The sequence below is a fragment of the Mastomys coucha genome, unplaced genomic scaffold (assembly GCF_008632895.1).
Source record: "Mastomys coucha isolate ucsf_1 unplaced genomic scaffold, UCSF_Mcou_1 pScaffold16, whole genome shotgun sequence".
NCBI classification, from domain to species: domain Eukaryota; kingdom Metazoa; phylum Chordata; class Mammalia; order Rodentia; family Muridae; genus Mastomys; species Mastomys coucha.
Window position 1 is genome coordinate 38,285,776 of NW_022196898.1, and position 19,356 is coordinate 38,305,131.

The following is a 19,356-nucleotide window of genomic DNA, read 5'->3' on the forward strand; positions in this document are numbered from 1 at the left end:
AGCCTCAGGTTCAATGGGAAGGTAGGATCTCTGCCTGCACACCAGCCGCTTCCTGCCTGTGTCAGACCTTTCTCCTTTCTGCAGTGTTCTTGGGCAAGAGGGAGGGCTCAGAAGCACCTAGGCAGCATTTCTGCCCTGCATGTTGCAGGTGTTTAGAGGAGTACTCAGCAGATATGGTGGCTCATCCTTATAATCCCAGGACTGGGGAAGCTGAGGCAAGAGGACTGCCACAAATTTAAGGGCAGCTAGGATTCCTGATTCAAAAATCAAACCAATGGGCTGGGCATGGTGGCACACCTGTTTAATCCCAGCACTTGGGAGGCAGAAGCAGGCGGATTTCTGAGTTCAAGGCCAGCCTGGTCTACAGAGTGAGTTCCAGGACAGCCAGGGCTACATAGAGAAACCCTGTCTCGAAAAAACAAAAACAAAACCCAAATAAACAAAAAAGGATATCCTATGCAAAAGCTCACCGAAAATGCAAGGTGCCAACCAACCATGAGTAAACATGTCCAGTCCAAAAGGCAGTCATGGTGGCAGGGAGATAGCTGTTATATTTCAAGGTTTGCCTGGGCTACATAGTAAGACCTTATCTCAAAAGAACCAAACTAGACATAAGCCACACAGAGAATCCAGCCCATTCTCAGCTCTGACCTGAGCCATTAACATACCCTGCATCCCTCTACTGCTTCTTGTTTGTTTGTTTGTTTTGTTTTTGTTTTTCGAGACAGGGTTTCTCCATATAGTCCTGGCTGTCCTGGAACTTACTCTGTAGACCAGGCTGTCCTCAAACTCAGAAATCCACCTGCCTCTGCCTCCCAAGTGCTGGGATTAAAGACTTGGGCCACCACCGCCCGGCCTTAACAGGTCTTCTCTTTTGTCCTTATTCACTAGAGTGCATCCTCAGATCAGCTCAAGTTCAGCACCTTGCTCTGCCTCCTCATTTTACCTAGGACAAAAGCTCAGGTTACAGAGTTTGGAGAGATGGCTTAGTGGTCAAGAGCGCATACAGCTCTTGAAGAGGACCTAGCTTGATTCCCAGCGCTTGGGGCAGCTTTGCCTGCAAGGAGGAGCCAGTGCTTCTAGCACACAGACACAATCCACATAATGGAAAACAAACAAGCAAAGGCTCAGGTTCTAACTTACCCTTCCTGGCTTTGCTCATTCTCCTGTTGCTTCAGCACCTAATCATACCTGTGTACTTAACTCTGCAGTGTGATGGGTTTCTCATCCACTGGAATGCAAGCTCCCCAAGGACAGGACTCTGGTTCCTGTTTATCCCAAACACCCAGACTGGTAGACAGTAAACAGTTGTATTTGTTGAACACTGAAGATGTCGTCTTTGTGTATATTGTCTCACGGTTACTTCCAGGAACCCAGAGCTTGGAGAAACTGTTGCTATTAGAATTTTGTTGTTGTTTTCTGTTTGTTTGTTGAGTCATGGTTTCACTCTGGCCCAGGCTGACCTAGAACTTGAGGCAATCTTGTCTCCTTCCAAAGGCTTGGATTTTAGGCAGGAGCCACTGCCCAGCATTTTTAGAATTCCTTACTTTAGGAATACATAGTCATATAATCCTCCCAGACACACACACACACACACACACACACACACACACACACACACACACACACACACACACACACACACACTCACATACACACTCACACATACCTTGCTGGGAATCTCAAGGCCTTGCATAATATCCCACTGCTGAACTATATCCCAACATTTTTGTTTTCTTTCTTTCTTTCGAGACAGATTTCTTATGTACCCATAGATAGCTTGGAAGTATACCACCCAGGCTGGTGTCACACTGGAGACACTCCTGTCTCCACTTCCTGACTGCCCAGGCATACAGTATTTCTTTAGAAAGTATTTGTTCGTTTCCTTTTAGATGGGGTCTCAGTGTGTAGCCCTGGCTCTGATAAGGGAGTTGAGAAGCTGTCACTGCCACCTGTAGCTGTCAGTGGTACTGTTTTTATTTTCCATTTTTCCTGAAAGTTTTTTTTCCTCCCTCCACTAATTTTAAGGTTTGATTATCCAATTCATATTCACTGAAGAATGTGCTGTGTAGATCAGGATGACTAAAAAAACCTTCCTGCCTCTGCCTCCCAAGTGCTGGAATTAAAGGTGTGGGATACCACAACTAGTATTTGTACAACAAAAATCAGGCTGTGGTATAGGGAGTTAATAGGTGCAAAGCCCTGGGTTCAGTCCCCAACACTGAAACTCAACCAGCCAGCCAGCCAACCAACCAACCAACCAACCAACCAACCAACCAACCAACCAGATAACCAACAATAAAAACAAACAGGCCCAGAGAAAAAGGAGTTAACTAAGCAAAAGGCTAAAGAAGGGCTGGCTCCAGGGGGCGGGGCAGGGAGCTATATACTACCTTCAGGTCAGTGCTGCAGGTAAGAGGGAGGTGGGCAACAGCTACACCAAAGAGTGCTACTCAGATGGGGGTGGGGGGCATGAACAAGTGGATGTACACATGCCCACAGGCTGCTAATGTTTCAAAGAAAGCACGTGCTGGTGGCTGCCAAGGGGAAGTCAGGAGTTGTCCGCTCACGTAGACTGTATGCTGTCACAGGTGTGCTGTGATAGGCCTGGAGGGGTGGTATGACCTCACGGGTGCTCTCTCTTAGAGCTGTGTCTGAACTGGGACTCCTTCCACAGCTGGGGACTAGCTGAGTGCTTCCGGTGTTCCTTAGGGACAGGGTCACATCTAGGTCATATCTCCATTGGGAAAAGGCTGAGTCTTTGGGTTCCCACCTAGCACCCTGGGCCTCACAGAATAGGGCTCACTCCATTCTGTCCTCTCTACACAAAGGTTGGGAGGAACGTGGCTTTTCTGTTTTGCTCTTCTATCCTGGGACCAGAGAGTCAGCAGAGCTGGTTCTCAGTCTCGTTGCTCCCGAGATCTGCCCTTCTTCCTGCTCTCTGGCTCTAAGCCGTTTTCACGCACACTCACCCTCATTCCTCTTTAAATGCTTAGAATTTTTGGCCTCGAGGCCTATTTATTATATTTATAGTTGAGTGATTACCAGGTATCTTAGGGGCAGTCCATTCCTGGCTCTTCAAGTACGTGGGGTGCTGGTTGGTGGGCTCTTGCTGTGCCAATTTTGGAGGAGTATTAGATCCTGCTGTAGTCTCAATGGAGTCTGAACCAGCAAGCGGAGCTCCTGTGTACCAGGAGCTCAGCAGACACCGGAGCTGAGGATAGACGCCCCCAGGATGAGGCAGGTCAGACGGATGGACAGCTCAGAGCAAGGTTCATGGTTCACTCTTCAGTTCTTTGTGGCCCATCCTTGGTGAAGGCCAGCTGGCTCCAGGAGTCTTAGGGCTATAGGAAAGATGGGAGAGCTAGGCTGCAGGTTCCACCCCAGAAGCTGCAGCCACACCTCCTGACAGTCTGCCCTCCCCTCCCCACCTGAGGGGTGCAGGTCTTGGTATCAGGGGTGACAGGGGGTGTTCCCTGCCACCATTAATCCAGCAGTTCCTTGATACACCAGCAACAAAGAAGGATGTAGGCGACTTCCTTCAGGGTTCGATACATGCCCTCCCACCCTGTGCCCATCTTAATGATGGGCACCTGGAGGCCAGTGCCTCGAAGGGCATCTCTAAGAGAGAAGGGCAGGGCCTGGGTCAGGGGCTGCATTGGTGGCTTCATGTGGACAGCGGCTCAGCAGAAAGGTATGGACGCTGCCTCTGGGACCTTTTATCCACTGTTCCCACCCCCTCAGGCCTCATGACTGAAAACAAAGGCTCTAGGATCTAGCAAAAGAAGGCTCTGGGCCTCGGAGCAGGCTGAGTCAGCCTTTCAGACAGGGATGGTGGTTAGAAGGGTGGGCTTGGCCACTCCATCCTTTAACCTCCACAACCAGGAAAGCTCAACTCCCCTTCCAAGCAGGCAGTGCTCTGCCTGGTTGGCTCCTCTCCTTCGGTGGGCTCTGGCTGTGGTTGACATTGAGACCCATCCCTGGTAGCTCCTTTCTAGTATGTTCTACCTTACTCCTGGGCCCCTGAGCGAGCACTGCCAGTTCAGAGCTGGCAGCCTCCCTTGACCTCGGAGCAGGAAGGCACAGCCAGAGCAACAGGCACCAACGATGGGGTGTGTGTGAGGTACACTTTACTGATGTGACAGGTTACCCCAGGCCAGCCCCTTCCCTCTGTCTTGTCCCCAGCTTGTGTGAGATCACATGCGGGAATTCCTTTCCTCATCCTCATTCTCCAGTAGGTAGGCGGGACGGTAGACGGGGTGTCCTCCTGGGCTCAGGCACTTCAGGGCTGGATTCTGCGTTGTGTTTTCCCGACTCCCCAGTGATGTGTACCTGGAGTGTTGAAATAGGAGCATGTGGGTGATGTGGGTGATGGGTGGGCTCTCTCTATCCCAGCATCCTCTCACCCCACCCCTCAAGCACCTTACCCTCTGTCATACAGGATGCAGTATGGGACAAACAGCTGCCGCAGAAACTCCCAGATGTTTCTGTAGGTCCAGTCCTGTGAAATGACAGTCAGTCACTAGAGCTGTCCTCAGCCACACCTAACCACTGCAATCGCGGGAAGGGCCCATCCCAGGTACTTTTGTTCCCCTGGCCTTGAGGAAGGCTTGCTGTCTGGATCTCTGGTGTACCTTGCTCTGTGTGGACTAAGTAAAGAGCCTGATTCTGTTCCTAGGCACCTACCCCTGTGGAATAAACACATGGATGACGAGTGCTGTGTTTAGGTCTAGAGCTTTCTGCCATGGTAGAAGTGTCTAGCCATATGCTGTTTCATATTGCAGGATTCAAAATGTGGCCAGGATAACTTAAGAAGTGAGTTTTGGGCTGGGCAGCTGCCGCGCTTGGGAGGCAGAGGCAGGTGTATTTCTGAGTTCGAGGCCAGTCTGGTCTACAGAGTGAGTTCCAGGACAGCCAGGGCTATACAGAGAAACCCTGTCTCGAAAAACCAAAAAGAAGAAAAAAAAAAAAAAGGAAGAAGTGAGTTTTGGGGCTGGAGAAATGGCTCAGAGGTTAAAAGCACTCATTGCTCTTCCAGAGGACCCAGGTTCAATTCCTCACACCCACATGGTGACTACAATCATCTGTAATTCCAGTTCCTAGAGTACTGACTCCCTCTTCTGGCCTCCACAGCCACTCGGTGTGCACATGGTAGACAGACATACATGCAGGGAACAGGGGAACAGGCAGACACAAAATCCTGGCTTACATTTTCTTCTCCCCTTTCCTTCCTGCTTTTTCTTTCTCCCTTTCTTTCTAACAGGGTCTTAGCTTGTAGCTCAGGAAGTTCTCACGATGACCAACCTCCTGCCTTATCTTCCCACTCGCTGGGAGTTGAGGTGTGTACTAGGCATGTCTTACACATCTTAGGCTGGTCTTTCGCTCACTGTAGAGCTGGGAATGACCTGAGCTTCTGTCCTCCCAAGTCCCCGGCCATCTGTACTTAGAGTGGTGATGGTCAGGCTTGGGCAGGTAGAGACTGAACCCAAGGCATCTAAAAGGAGGCACTTCACCTGCTCAGCTACGTCCTGGTGTTATGTGGTATTTGAACCCATAGCTTTGTACAAGCTAGGCAAGGACTCACCCAAGCCCATCCCTGGCACTTACAACTAATTTTTACATTTTATCTAATTAAAAAAAAATGACATTATGTATCACTTGCCATAAATTTCATCTTCTGAAAGTAAATAATTCAGGGCTTTTGTTTTCTTGAGACAGGGTTTCAACCAGGCTGGGTTTGAACTCACACAGTCTCCCTACCTCAGCCTCAGGTTTTAATAATTTGTATTTCTTTCTTTCTATTTTTGAAATAGCATCTCATGGCTAGACTGGCCTCAGGCTCACTGTGTGGCCAAGGCTTTCCTTGAACCTTAAAAAAATTGTATTTATTTGTGTTTTTGGGGGCGGGGGCAGGGAATATGTGAAGTCAAAGGGCAAGTTGTAGGAGTCAGTTCTCTTCTGCCGTATCGGTCCTGGAGATAAAAGTGAGGCCATTAGGCTTGGCAGCAAGTGCCTTTACTGGCTGAGCTATCTTGCCAGCCCTGGCCTTAAACTTCTAATTCTACTGAAGGCTGAAATATACATAGGCCCAGGTCACTGTTTTATCCATAGTGAGAGCACAATGCCTGCTACTGAATTAGTGCTCAGTTTAATTGGTTAAAAGGATGAGTGAAGCAGCACTGCCTTGGGAGACTGGGTGCCTTGGCTCTAGCCTCCTCACAGCCGGCATTGGGAAGGTGCAGGGACCAGAGGCTGTCAATCCTGTCTCATTACCAGCAGCGGGTTGATGCGCATGAAGGAAGGCCAGCCAGGGTCAGTGGGACTGAAATGGCTGAGGCTACAGGAGTAGGGGTCAGTCCGTCGAGTGCCCATCAGGACAGCCTCCAGCTGGGGGTGCTTTTCCTGAAGCTCACCCAGGGCCTGCTTCATGTTACCCTCAGCTTCTAACACCTGTAGATTATACCTTAGGGGAGGAAAAGAACAGAGATGAGGACCAGGGTAGATTCTACCAAGGCCCCCGGGAGCCCAACCCTCTAGGTCCCAATACCTCTTGATGGTGTCCTGCAGAAACTGTTCCAACTCAGGGAAGGGCGAGATGCTACGAATGTACAGGATCTGGAGAGGTTTTGGGACGTCAGGAAATTTTCTGGGGAGAGTAAGCATCCATAGACTTGCCAATATGGAGAAGAAAAGTGCTCTCCAGGGAGCGCAGTATTCTCTTTGGCCCCTAGGACCAACAGCCATACTCTCTCCCTTTTCTTTCTCCTTTCCACCCAGCAAACTCAGACCCACTTCCTGAGAAGTCCGCCTGCTCTGATCTCTTAGCCTTTTGCTTTGAGGCAGGATCTTGCTGTGGAGCTCAGGCTGTCCTGTAATCCACTGTGAGGCAGCTGGCCTCAAACTTGCAGTATTTCTGCTTCAGCCTCCTGAGGACTGGGATTATAGGTGTGTGCCAGTTTGCCTAGCTCATTCTGATCTCAAACCTAAGCATCAATTCTGTTATCACAATATTAAAAAACTGCCCTTGCCTCAAGGAAAAAAAAACTGGGTTTCACTGGCTTTTTATGTTGTCCAGGCTAGCCTCAAATTATAGCAATCTGCCTCTACTGTCTCTTTTGGGGTTGAAGGGATGTACCACCACAGCCAGCTGAGAATTTTTTTTTTAAGATAGGGATTTTAAGGGGGCTGGCAAGATGGCTCAGCAGGTTAGAGCACTGACTGCTCTTCCGAAGGTCCTGAGTTCGGAAGGTGGTGGCTCACAACCACCCGTAATGAGATCGGACGCCCTCTTCTGGTGTGTCTGAAGACAGCAGCAGTGAATTACGCCGGAGCGAGCAGGGCCAGCAGAGATCCTGAGTTCAACAGCAGCCACACACATGATGGCCATCTGTACAGCTACAGTGTACTTATACCCATAAAATAAATAAAAATAAATCCTTAAAAAAGAAGAAGAAGAAGATAGGGATTTTAAAAAACTCCCGGGCTGAAGAGTTCATTCAGCAGTTAAAAGCACTTGTTGCTCTTGCAGAAGATCTGGGTTCCATTCCCAGAACGCACATGGTAACCCACAGCCATCTGTAAGTCCTGGCACCCAGGATCCAACACCCTCTTCTGACTAACACACATAATAGGTGCTTACACATATGAAACACTCCCCAGGCTAGCCTCCAGCTCCTGAGCTCAGATGAAGCTACCTCACTCACTCCCTGACTGCTGGGGCTACAACCATGCCAGGCTCTCTGACTGCTAGTAAATCTCACCTCCCTAGCTGAACTGTTGACTTCCCCGTGGTTGACTGCACACCTAGACCTGGGGTGAGACAGATGCCAGATGTTCAATCAATATGGGGGAACGGCACTGACTGATCACCTAGCTACCTCCCTTCCAAGCGCCACCTGTGCACCCAGACGCTCTGCTTTCTGGGATTGGAAGCTGGAGAGGTTTCACATAGGTCTTTCGGAGGCCTTAGCCCCCATAGGGTAGGCTTACCTCTGCACAGCTGCATGGAAGAGGTGCAGGAGGGCGGTGCAGTCCTTGCCCCCATTGAAGCCCACACAGAGCTGGGAGAGGTGGTACTGAGCCAGGGCAGTCTCAATGGTCTGGAGGGCACCTGCTACCTTTTTCCCCAGACAAGACCCTGCCAAGCAGGCAGGGAAGAGAAAGTCAGCTAGATGTACAAGAACATTAGCAAGGTGTACATGGCTGTCAAAGATGTCATGTGACCCTTGCTTAAAGACTTTCATTATTGTCCCAGTGTTCTGGGATTAAATCCAAACTCTTCCATGCTGTCCTGCCTCATCTGTCTCCCTGCCTGCTTGTCAACCCCTTCCCGCCCCCCCGCCCCCCCACGACCATGGTCTTTCCTCCAGGGCAGGGACTGAGGCCTGGGAGTATGGGCTGCTCTGACTTCCCTTCATCCTCTGCAGCTCCACCTGCTTCCTGCCAGTCTCCTTCCATAGTTTGCTCTTGCCTACTCCCAGGTGCAACCAAATCCCCATCTCTCAGTGCTCCTCGTTAGTCCAGAGTACCCTTCTCCTCCCCTGGATCAAAGCTGGTATTCTAGAATCCACTTCAGAAGCACATCTCACCTATAACCACCGGTTTACCAGCTAACCTGTTTTGTAGAGCACACCAGTTCTGACAAGCTATACCAACCCAATCAGCGTTGGTGAGAGGATATATCAATAGTTATTGGGAGAATGAATAGATCAACAGCAACTCTCTTTGACCTTTTCCTGCATCTGTGGGAAGCCCCCTGAAAGCGTTATTAAACCCAGAGGAGAACTCGGACTCCCTAAGGAGACTCCTACCTGACTCAGCGAGTTTGTATACAGCCTCACTAGCTTTCTCAACGGCATCGGGCTGGTAGGGGACCAGTGATCCTTGGGGCAGACGTGCAGTCAGATAGGCCAGACATTCCTCCAAGGGCTCTTTTTCCTTGGAGTCTAGAATCAGCTTCACCTGAAAGTAGTTGCTGCTCCAGTCAGGGTAGGAACCCAGGCTAAGCCTACACCCAAAGTGGGCCTGAGCCTCTGACAGGATGGGGGCGATAGAGCCCTCTGACGCAGCCACATACAACTCTTTCAGGTGGAACTGCACAGCTGTGTTTTGGAACAGTCCTTTCAGTCCCTCCAAAACTCGTCGAAGCAGCTCCGGAATTCCTGGGAAGAGGTAGACATTTCGGACAGAGACCAGCGGGAATCGGAAGGGGTGGCCAGTTCGAGGATCTGTACCATAATGCAGGCGGGCAGAGGAGGGTACCATCGACAGCTTCTCCCAACCCTCCCCTCCTAGGGTTTTGATGGCTGCTTGGAGCTCAGGGTGTGGTTTGAGCTCCTCCCCAAAAGCCAGTGCCACTGCCTCAAAGGTAACATCGTCATGAGTGGGGCCGATGCCCCCCGCGGTGAGGACGTGAGTGAAGCGCTTGGAGAATGAGGTAATCTCGGATGCAATGGTGGCTACTTCATCAGGTACAACAGAGACTCGGCAAACCTGGACCCCCAGGGATCGCAGCGTCCGGCAAAGAAAGTAAGTGTTGGTATCTTGGGTGTGTCCCTAGGGATTGGGGGAAAGATGAGACTGTCAGTGCTGGGGAATGAAAGGCAGATTGGGAGGTAGTAGCTACATGTGTCTAGTGATGGAGTGTTGGGTTTTGGAGGGGGTTGCTACCAGGGAGCCTGGAATGGGAGTAAGAATGAGAAACCAATTTGAATATAGAAAAGAGGAGATTCTCCTTGGGGCTACTTGGCTATCTATTCATCCTGACCTCACTTGGATTTATAGATTTCATAGTCAGTTCTGCACTTTGATCTTGACTTAATATAGACTCAGACTCAATCATTAATTCTGTGTGGATCTTTGGACTTGGTCACCAACCCCAACAGTTTCAGTTTTAGTCCCTGGCTTCAGGTTCATACTGGGCAGCCTCCCCACATCTCTAGTTATTTTGCTCAGTGGCATCCCAGATGCAATCATGGTCAGTTAGGCCTTTCATTTCTGTCAACTCCACTTCTAAAAACCCTCCCATCTTCTCTCCTTCACATTCTCACCTCCTTAGAGTCTTTCTCCTGGGTGATGCTGACAGCCTCCCAGCCAGCCTCCATCCCCCAGCCTCCCACCTCCCCACCTACCCAGCTCTCAATCCTCTCCACTATGCTCTACTCCCTGCCTTATAAATAATTTTTTTTTTTTTTTTTTTTTTTGGTTTTTTTCGAGACAGGGTTTCTCTGTGTAGCCTTGGCTGTCCTGGAACTCACTCTGTAGACCAGGCTGGACTCAAACTCAGAAATCTGCCTGCCTCTGCCTCCCAAGTGCTGGGATTAAAGGCATGCACCACCACCACCACCGCCTGGTGATAAGTAACCTTTTTAATGAGTCACTGTGTTTGATGAATTACTTCTGTGCTCAGAAACATATTGGCTCCAATTGCATACAGAATAAAGTTCAAACTCTTTTGCAATCACTTAAAGCTGGCTGTGTGTCCTGTGTGTCCTGTCTTCTTTCCTAGCCTTAACTTCTACTTCTCTTTCTACAGGGGGATGAGAAGTTAAGGAGTTTGTGTTGGACCCTGTCTCAAAATAAAATAAATGAAAAGTTTGTGTTCTGGAGCTGAAGAGCTGGCTTAGTAGCCAAGAGTGCTTGCTGCTGTTTCAGAGGACCAAAGCTTGGTTCCCAGACTGGTTGGGAAGCTCATAACAGCCTTGAGTCCCACTCCAGGAAATCTATAACTTCTGACCTCTGTGGGCACTCCCCCTGACCCCTCCACATATACAGATATATAGGCATAAAATAAAAATCTTTAAGCCTGGCATGGTGGCATACATCTTTAATCCCAGCACTCCAGAGGCGGAGGCAGAGGCAGAGGCAGGTGAATTTCTGTGAGTTCAAGGCCAGTCTGGTTAAAATAAAAAAAGAATTCTAAGCCAGCCAGGGATACCCAATCAGACTCTGTCTCAGAAAAAAGTTTGTGCTCTGGAGTAAGGAAGAATTGGGCTAGAACCCCATCTCTACCACTGCTTTCCCTTTTTGAGACAGGGTTTCTTCTTGTACCCCTGGCTGTTCTGAAACCAGCTATGTAGACCAGGTTGGCCTCAAACTCACAAAGATCCACTTGCCTCTGTCTCCCAAGTGCTGGAGGTAAAGGCATGTGCCACCTTGCTCCTAGGACTTTGTAGGTTTGTGACCTTGGGTAAGTTTCTTAACCTCTTTGAGGCTGTTTCATAATTTATAGAGATCAAAAAACCCCAACTTCAAAAACAAACAGCCGGGCGGTGGTGGCGCACGCCTTTAATCCCAGCACTTGGGAGGTAGAGGCAGGCGGATTTCTGACCAGGCCAGCCTGGTCTATAGAGTGAATACCAGGATAGCCAGGGCTACACAGAGAAACCCTGTCTTGAAAAACCAAAGCAAACAAACAAACAAAACCCCAAAAACCAACTTCATGGAATTGTTGGAGTTTGTAAGGCCATATGTGATGTAGTAAGTGCAGACTAGCCTCTGGTAGACAATAAAAAAGATCAGGGTAACTATTACTGTTGCCAACCTATGCTTGCCACATCCTCTAACAACACCTGGACCATTCAGAATAGAGTCCTTTCTTCTAGCTTGACTATCCAGTCTGCTGAGCTCCTTGAATAACTTCCAAACATGTGGGATACACATTACACATACCTGTGCTTCCTCTACTGGCTGTGCCTCATGTAACTTGTTATGTGGCTACTCTGCCCCCCATCATACTTCGTGTCAAGTTGTAGGAAAGTTACTACCTATCTTTCAACAGAAAAACTCAACGGGGATGATCACTTTTCCTCTAATATGTTAGGACTCACTCCGGGGCCCCGACTTTGACAAGAAAGGGGATTCCCGCTATGGTTTCCCTCCTTTCACCGCAGAGTCCACAGCAATAGAATGCCACACTCTTCCCCTCTTCCGTTCCAGACACACCTTAAGGATCTCATCTCCAACAATGATGATGCCTGCTGTCACGCTGTGTCCTGGTCCTGGGGGCAGTTCAGAGGCCCTAGATGCCATAGTCCTGCACTCTGTACTCTTTCGCAAGGCTTTCCAGTAGCCACTCAGAACCCCAAATTGGGGCCGTAAGTACTGAGAGGCCGCCAGGTCTACAGGATGCTGAAGGCCATACCCTGAGCACACAGTCCGGGGTTGAGGGAACCTGGAAGAGCCAGAAAGGACAATGAAGACGGCAGAGTGTACCTTCTTCCTTCTTAAAGGAAGGAAGGCTCAATCTTCTTTAGTCGTCCTTACTCCGGCCTCTTTAACGTCCTCTACAGCCCCAGGTTCCTAAAAGCATCTCGATCCCTATTCCTTTAAAGTGCCATGTTTTCCCAAGACCTACCACTTTAGATATCTCCGTCTGCTGAGCAGGTTTAAAATTTGCTCTATCTTGGGTATCTGCACCTTTAAATTTCTATTCTCTTCGGATCACCTATCCCTTTAAATGTCTACCTTATTCTGGGCCTTAGGGTCCCTTTAAATGCATTTCTTTCCTCCCTCTGCCAATGACCAGGACTCAACCTACTTCTGCACCCTTTCTATCCCGAAATCTCTTCTTCTCACCAGGCTTCAGGTCACTGATCTCGTATCATCCCACCTCTATTTTGCCCCCTGTACAGGGTCATTCGCTCTTTCCTTTCCGCATGTCCTAGGACAGCTTCCGTATTCAAAGTCCCGCCCTACAATGCTTCATGTTGATTGGTTATTTTGGCTGTCGCTCACTCTTTCCAGTGCTCCTATTAGTCTGGCCGGCAATCGCTCACGCGCCGCATCAAGGCGCTAAAGGAAATGCTAAGTTGTTATTGGCAACATCACGTGGTCATCACTGCCCGGAAGTAAAAATAGGGACCTGGATTTAGCCCATGGAGGGCGGGACTTGAAGAGTTTGGGTCCCCGAAAGGAGAATATTGGGAAGTGCTTTAAGGACTGTCGGGTGCTGCCTTGTAGTACTAGAAGAAAATGAAGGTCTGATTCTGTTGCATTCAAATATTTAAAAACAGTTCAACAGAGCCCCAGTATATAGCTCTGGAAGTAACTTGTTTATACAGATCAGCCTGATCTCCAACTGCCTTGGGAGTGGTGGGATTCAAGGCGTGTGTTACTATACTTTGTTGCATCACATTTCTTTTTCTGTTTCCTTCCCTCTCTCTTCTTTCGAGATTCTCTATGTAGCTTGGCTTTCCTGGAATTCTCTGTAGACCACGTCTATTAACTCTTCCTGACTCTGCCTCCCAAATTCTGGAATTAAAGGCATACGCCATCGCTGTTGGGCTTTGCCTCTTAAATTTTTTTTTTCCCCCTGAGACAGGGTTTCTCTGTGTAGCCCTGGGTGTCCTGGAACTCACTCTGTAGACCAGGCTGGCCTCGAACTCAGAAATCCGCCTGCCTCTGCCTCCCAACTGCTGGGGTGAAAGGCGTGCGCCACCACTGCCCAGCTGTTTGAAATTCTTAAACTGGGAGCGGTGGTATACACTCAGGAGGCAGAGGCAGGTGTATCTAAGTTTGAGGCCACCCTGGTCTACAAAGTGAGTTCCAGGACAGCCAAGGCCACACAGTAAGGCCCTGTCACAAAATGAGCAAACAATAATTTTTTTAAAATATTATTTATTTAATGTATGTGAGTACATTGTAGCTGTCTTCAGAAGCATCAGAAGAGGGCATCAGATCCCATTCTGGCATCAAATCCCACACCAGACAGTTGTGAGCTACGATGTGGTTGCTAGGAATTGAACTCAGGACCTCTGGAAGAGCAGTCAGTGCTCCTTAACCACTGAGTCATCAATCTAAGCCCCACAATCATTTTAAAAAGAAATATTTATAAGCAAAAAATATCACCAAAAAATACTAAACATCTATTTGTCTAAAGACTTACCGCCTAATATGTGTTTGTTTATCTATTTATTTATTTTTATTGTATTAAAAGTGCTATCTGTGGCACACACCTTTAATCCCAGCACTTGGGAAGTAGAGGCAGGCAGATTTCTGAGTTTGAGGCCTGCCTGGTCTACAGAGTGAGTTCCAGAACAGCCAGGGCTACATAGAGAAACCCTGTCTTGAAAAAAAAAACATTAAAAAAAAAAAAAGCTATCTGGGGCTGGAGCGATGGCTCAGCGGTAGGAGCACTGCTCTTCCAAAGGTCCTGAGTTCAAATCCCAGCAACCACATGGTAGCTTAAAACCTTCCCTTAATGTATGTGAGTACATTGTAGCTGTCTTCAGAAGCATCAGATGCCTTCTTCTGGGGTGTCTGAAGATAGCTACACTGTACTTACATATAATAAATAAATCTTTGGGCCAGAGCAGAGATCCTGAGTTCAATTCCCAGCAACCACAACCACATGATGGCTTCACAACCATCTGTACAGCTATAGTGTACTCAAATACATAAAAATAAATAAATCTTTTTTTAAAGAAAGTGCTGACTTCTTCCTAAACAAATGTTCCAAGTTTCTAAGTACTTGGTGGAACCACTGAACTTTTAACACATTGCTGAGCCCACCTCTCAGGACTCCATGAAACAGTGTGCTGGTCTTTTGCAAGAGCAGCCAGTGCTCTGGATCACTGAGCAATCTCTCCAGCCCTCAACCACTACTTTTTTTTTTTTAAAATAAAGATTTATTATTAAATACAAGTACACTGTATCTGTCTTCAGACACACCAGAAGAGGGCATCAGATCTCATTACAGATGGTTGTGAGCTACCATATGGTTGCTGGGATTTGAACTCAGGACCTCTAGAAGAGCAGTCAGAGCTCTTAACCGCTGAGCGCTCTCTCTAGCCTATCAACCACTGTTCTTAAACAGCTAGTTGATATCTTTTTCTCAAAGCTTAGTGAATAACTACTGGCTTGACATTCTTACACTCAGTTTACACTCCAGAATTTTTTTCAAAAATCATCCTTTTTAAAAAATTATTTATATGAGTACACACTTTCACTGACACACCAGAAGAGGGCATCAAATCCTATTACAGATGGTTGTGAGCCACTATGTGATTACTGGGAATTGAACTCAGGACCTCTGGAAGAACAATCACTGCTCTTAACCACTGAGCCATCTCTCCAGCCCCTAATTTTTAAACTTATGGGTGAGAGTATATGCCAGGTGTGTTTGGTCTCTAGAGACCAGGAGAGGGTGTTCAATCTCCTGGAGCTAGAGTTACAGGTGGTTGTGAGCACTCCAACATGGTTGCTGGGAATTGAACTCAGGAACTTTCAAAGAGCACTGGTGCTCTTAACTGCTGAATCTTGCCTTCAGCCCACTCTAGGAATGACTTTGGTGTTCTCAGTACTTAAAATCCAGCTCCAGCCACTGCTCACAGAGGCTGGAGTCCTATGTAGCACTTAATCCCACTCCCATGTCTTTGCATGCTCTTCAGATGTTGGGACTGTGTAAAACAGTTCATCTGCTTTGATGGGACAAGGGTGTACCAATAAAATCATTATCTTAGGCTAGTAATCGGCAAAATACATTTCAGTGAATGTTTTTACAGCAAGTCCAATTAAAACACTACAAACTAGTTATTGCAATATTCAACCAAACCTCATTACAGCAACAAGCCAAGTTTCCATTATTCACTTGAAAGGTATAGAATCAGAATGATTCCATAGTGTATCACCTTAGTTGCAGGAGGGGGATGGCTCAGAGGGAATGAAGGGGTGAGGGGCATATGATGGTACAGGAATAGGACAATCTTATAACCACATCATTAAGATTATTTAAAAAAAAAAAACTTCCTTTAATTAAGGCTTGTAACACAGAAGAGATTTGTCAGATAAAATGGAAAGTTTCCAATACATTGAAACATAAATCCATACGTCATCATAAATACAATACCCAATAGTAAAAACCATTACAGCAAATTCACACCATCCCTGTAACAGCCATGATCTGATTTCACATGCTCCTGACAGATGACAAGTATGGCCTGCTTGGATACTGAGCACACGAGGACTTTGTGTCACACTCATCTGACAGGGCTGTGGCATTGAGTGGCTCAACTCCAGAAGCAAAGCAGGTACCAGCACATTCAAACAGTGAATCCTTTACATATCAAAGTGAGAAATAAGGAAGCAACATGGTCACGCGATCAGAAAGATGGTAGGGAGTGAAGACAGCTGTGTAAAGCTTGAGGCAGGAAGGCGGGTTTTGCCGGCTTCATTTCTTTGGCTTCTTGGGCAGCGGCCGCCGGAACAGTAAGATGTGAGGTTCTGAAAGAATCAGTGAAATCTAAGAAAGAAACTCCCAGCATTCTGAGCAGTCGACAGTGCTTGCTCCTGCGCAGTGCGGTGCTACTCACTGTTCTTCACACACGCACAGAAGTGTTAAAAATAGAATTCCCTTTGCCTATCTGGAACAGATCCAGTGATGGCAGGTGCCATAACCCAGGTATATGTGGCCTTAAAAAGTCCCCCCCACCCACCCCCCTCCCCGCTCAATGGAAGGCTGCCATTATTTCTGCTTCTTTCTAAGCAGGTTTGTCCCCCCTCTTCCTACATGTCGTACTCATCTCTTACTCACTCATCTGGTCCCTTTGCATACTGAGTGTAGGAAAGACCCACCAATGAATGACGCCCCCTCCCTCTATTGCTCTGCTTTGTCATCCTCCTACATTTCACTGACCTGGTTCATGAATCATATAGTGGACCCATCCCTGACTCTGCTGAACGCCGAGATTTCTCCATTCAGATTCAGACATCAAATGGGTTTTAGGGACCAGCTTGGCTATGTCCTTGGGCAACATGACATGCCTGTAACAGAAACATGGGGATGTGAGTGAGGATTGTGTCAGAGTTGGCAGTCTGTCTGTCAGACACCGAACTACATACAAAGAGAAGCAGAGAAAGAAAAAGTGTGGAGTGTGGTAACTGCCATGATGCTGGCACTCAGGGATATGGCAGGAGGAATACCAGGAGTTTGAGGCTATCCTGGGCTACAGAGAATCTGTGGAAATAAGTAACTAGCCTAGTGTGCTGGTGTACCCCTTTAATCCCAGCACTCAGGAGGCAGAGGCAGGCGGGTCTCATTAGCTCGAGGCCAGCCTAGTCTATAGGGCAAGTTCCAGGACAGCCACAGCTGTAGATAAACCCTGTCTCAAAAACACAAAACCAAACAAAAACAACAACGAAACAACAAACAAAAAAGAAAGCAAAACCAAAATAAAAATACCCATGGGTTTTGACCATTTTCATAAAAGTTATTAAAAACACAAATGAACAATTTGATGGGTGACTCTTGGGTATGAGACACTGATGGTATTTGTTTCTCCTTTGATCACAGGCCTTACAGTCCTCTAGCTGATAACCCATTCTACCAACTGGAGGACTGTGTGGAGAGGGAAGGTCTAATATGGAGTGGGGTACGGAACAGGTATGAAGGCAAACATGTAAATGTTCATACTTTTAAGGGATGTGCTATGATGCCTGGGAAATCCCAAGCTTTCCCAACCAAAAGTTTATGGCAAAAAAATTACTCGACTTGACTCAGACTATCTCAAATAGACTTACTTTATTGTGCTAAATGCTTCCTTTGTAGTAAATAAGAAGAGCCCTATCCCATAATTGTAGTCCAAATGTCAGAAAAGAACTTCTATTCTAACGTGTCCCAGGCACACAAGTGTGACTTCGATGCACAGAACCAAAAAACCAAACAAAACGAAATCCAAACAAACCCCTCCTTTAAACAAGAATGTCACTGCTAAGTAAGCTGGAGTTACAGTTTCTAGGGGATGAACCACTCATTTCTCCAGCCATGCAAATGCTCTAAGTGTAACATTGTTACAGACATGGAAAACAGCTGAGTACACAAGTTAACTAACTGGGTCCAAAAAGCATGTGACTGTTTATCCCCTCCAATAACAAAGCAGCCATACAGGCTTGGCTTCTGAGACCCAGGCCACCATCAGTACATCCCTATGGGGTTTTTCCTTGCCAATAAAGGACGGTTGTATTTGTCAATTCACACCCCAATTCTCCAGGGTGTCTGAAGTAAGACATGTCTAGAGATACAGAAAAGCTAGTTTTCATGTTACGTTCTCTAAGGAGAAATACTACAGACTAGGAAGTTAAGTATTAGAAGTGATACAGACCAGTGTGGTGAACCTTTGTAGAAGCTTGTCTTCCCTCAATTTAAATTCATGAACAAGGCACTTTTACAAATGCTTGCATATTTGGTGCAAGAATTTCTTACAGTTCTTGGCCGATAGCCAGCATTTTGACGAGTTGTTCTCTCTTCCCTGTGTTCTAAGGGTCTCATCTCAGGAGTCTCGTCTAGCACAATTTCCCTAGCCTTCCCCTTCCTCACATCTGTACTCACCTGTCAAGTTCTTTCACAAGTCAGTTTACTCCACGGATTTTTAAATCTGTCCTAAGCACTGGCCATGCATTACTTTGCACTTTATTGTCTTGAGACAAGGTTCCATTCTGTACTCTAATCTGGACTGGACCCTGGGACAATCCTGCAGTCTCAGTTTCCAGAATGCTGAGATTAAAGGTGTGAGCTACCGTACCAGCTTACTTTGCACCTTAACAGAACACTTGAAACCTCTATGCTCACCATGAATGCTCAAGTATTGAAAGGTATCTACCTACGTCCACAATCTTCATGTACTCCAAGTCCTGTAAACTCCTATCTAAAACAAGGCTGACAACACTCAGCTTTTTCATACACTAATAACCACCAACACTGAGGCTCTCTTGGAACTGCCCCTTCCTCAAGAGCACAACTTTCAGCTCTGCACTGGGCTACCTTCTTTCTCTTAGCAGACTTTGAGATTTCAGTAACGCGAGCAGTTCCTATTAGGGAAATGAACTTGCCACAACAAAGTTGTGCTAGCGATGTGAATTCCCAAAGGTGAAACTGATCAGACCTACAACACGCTTTTATTTAACAGCCGGCCAACTCCAAATTCCCTTTCATTGTTTTACAACCTCCGTCCACCTTTTGCGCCTGTGCTTTGCTGCTGCACCAATCCCACCCCCACCCCACTCCCCGCTAATCTCTTGCGCACGCGCCGGTTCTACCCTGTTTCCCTCTCCCAGTTCCCCCTCCCCCTCCGGCCTAGGTCACTAACTCCTGGTGTGCTCTCTTTTGTCACGCGCACAGCCTGACTTTAGTCCCCGCGCCGGCACTAACCGGTACTCGAACTCCTCGTCGTCGTATTTGTCGGAATAGTAGATCTGTTTGTGAGACATGACTGCTCTGCCCGAGGGCGCTCAGCCCCGCGCCGCTGGCCTCCCGACAACTCCCAGCAGCACGCGCTCCCACCCTCTTTGGCCTCGCTTTCAAACACACCGCCCGCACTTCCTATTGGTCTCTTCGGCCGAAGGCGGGACAGCTCCATTTTG

The 19,356-nt window shown here is 47.6% G+C and overlaps 3 protein-coding genes and 1 long non-coding RNA gene across 14 annotated transcripts in view; 1 reads left to right on the forward strand and 3 right to left on the reverse strand.

The window, feature by feature from the left end:
- Window positions 1-9,515, forward strand: part of LOC116093177 — a 16,592-nt gene extending 7,077 nt beyond the window's left edge. For all 3 annotated transcript variants that reach the window (XR_004119654.1, XR_004119655.1, XR_004119653.1), the window contains 2 exons: window positions 9,088-9,171; window positions 9,295-9,515. This is a non-coding gene — a long non-coding RNA (uncharacterized LOC116093177). The remainder of the gene's footprint in view (window positions 1-9,087; window positions 9,172-9,294) is intronic.
- Flad1 (flavin adenine dinucleotide synthetase 1) lies at window positions 2,990-12,674 on the reverse strand. 9 transcript variants are annotated; one of them, XM_031374514.1, is made up of 9 exons: window positions 12,539-12,656; window positions 11,944-12,172; window positions 8,811-9,555; window positions 7,990-8,137; window positions 6,548-6,646; window positions 6,274-6,463; window positions 4,428-4,501; window positions 4,218-4,332; window positions 2,990-3,344 (listed from the first exon to the last, which is right to left on the reverse strand). In XM_031374514.1, exons 2-9 carry the CDS (start codon window positions 12,028-12,030, stop codon window positions 3,339-3,341), a joined length of 1,464 nt encoding a protein of 487 aa, XP_031230374.1. In that variant the 5' UTR covers window positions 12,031-12,172; window positions 12,539-12,656; the 3' UTR covers window positions 2,990-3,338. The 9 variants fall into 9 exon arrangements, 5 of the variants coding, with proteins under 5 accessions (XP_031230374.1, XP_031230373.1, XP_031230371.1 ...); XM_031374513.1 differs by having other exon boundaries at window positions 4,151-4,332; XR_004119650.1 differs by having other exon boundaries at window positions 2,997-4,332; window positions 6,548-6,615; window positions 12,577-12,674.
- Window positions 2,992-3,690, reverse strand: Lenep (lens epithelial protein). Its single transcript, XM_031374516.1, has one exon. It carries the CDS (start codon window positions 3,669-3,671, stop codon window positions 3,486-3,488), a length of 186 nt encoding a protein of 61 aa, XP_031230376.1. The 5' UTR covers window positions 3,672-3,690; the 3' UTR covers window positions 2,992-3,485.
- A 3,045-nt stretch (window positions 12,675-15,719) lies between the features above and the next one.
- Cks1b (CDC28 protein kinase regulatory subunit 1B) lies at window positions 15,720-19,307 on the reverse strand. The gene is made up of 3 exons (XM_031374523.1): window positions 19,145-19,307; window positions 16,634-16,761; window positions 15,720-16,221 (listed from the first exon to the last, which is right to left on the reverse strand). Exons 1-3 carry the CDS (start codon window positions 19,201-19,203, stop codon window positions 16,169-16,171), a joined length of 240 nt encoding a protein of 79 aa, XP_031230383.1. The 5' UTR covers window positions 19,204-19,307; the 3' UTR covers window positions 15,720-16,168.
- Window positions 19,308-19,356: the final 49 nt, after the last annotated feature.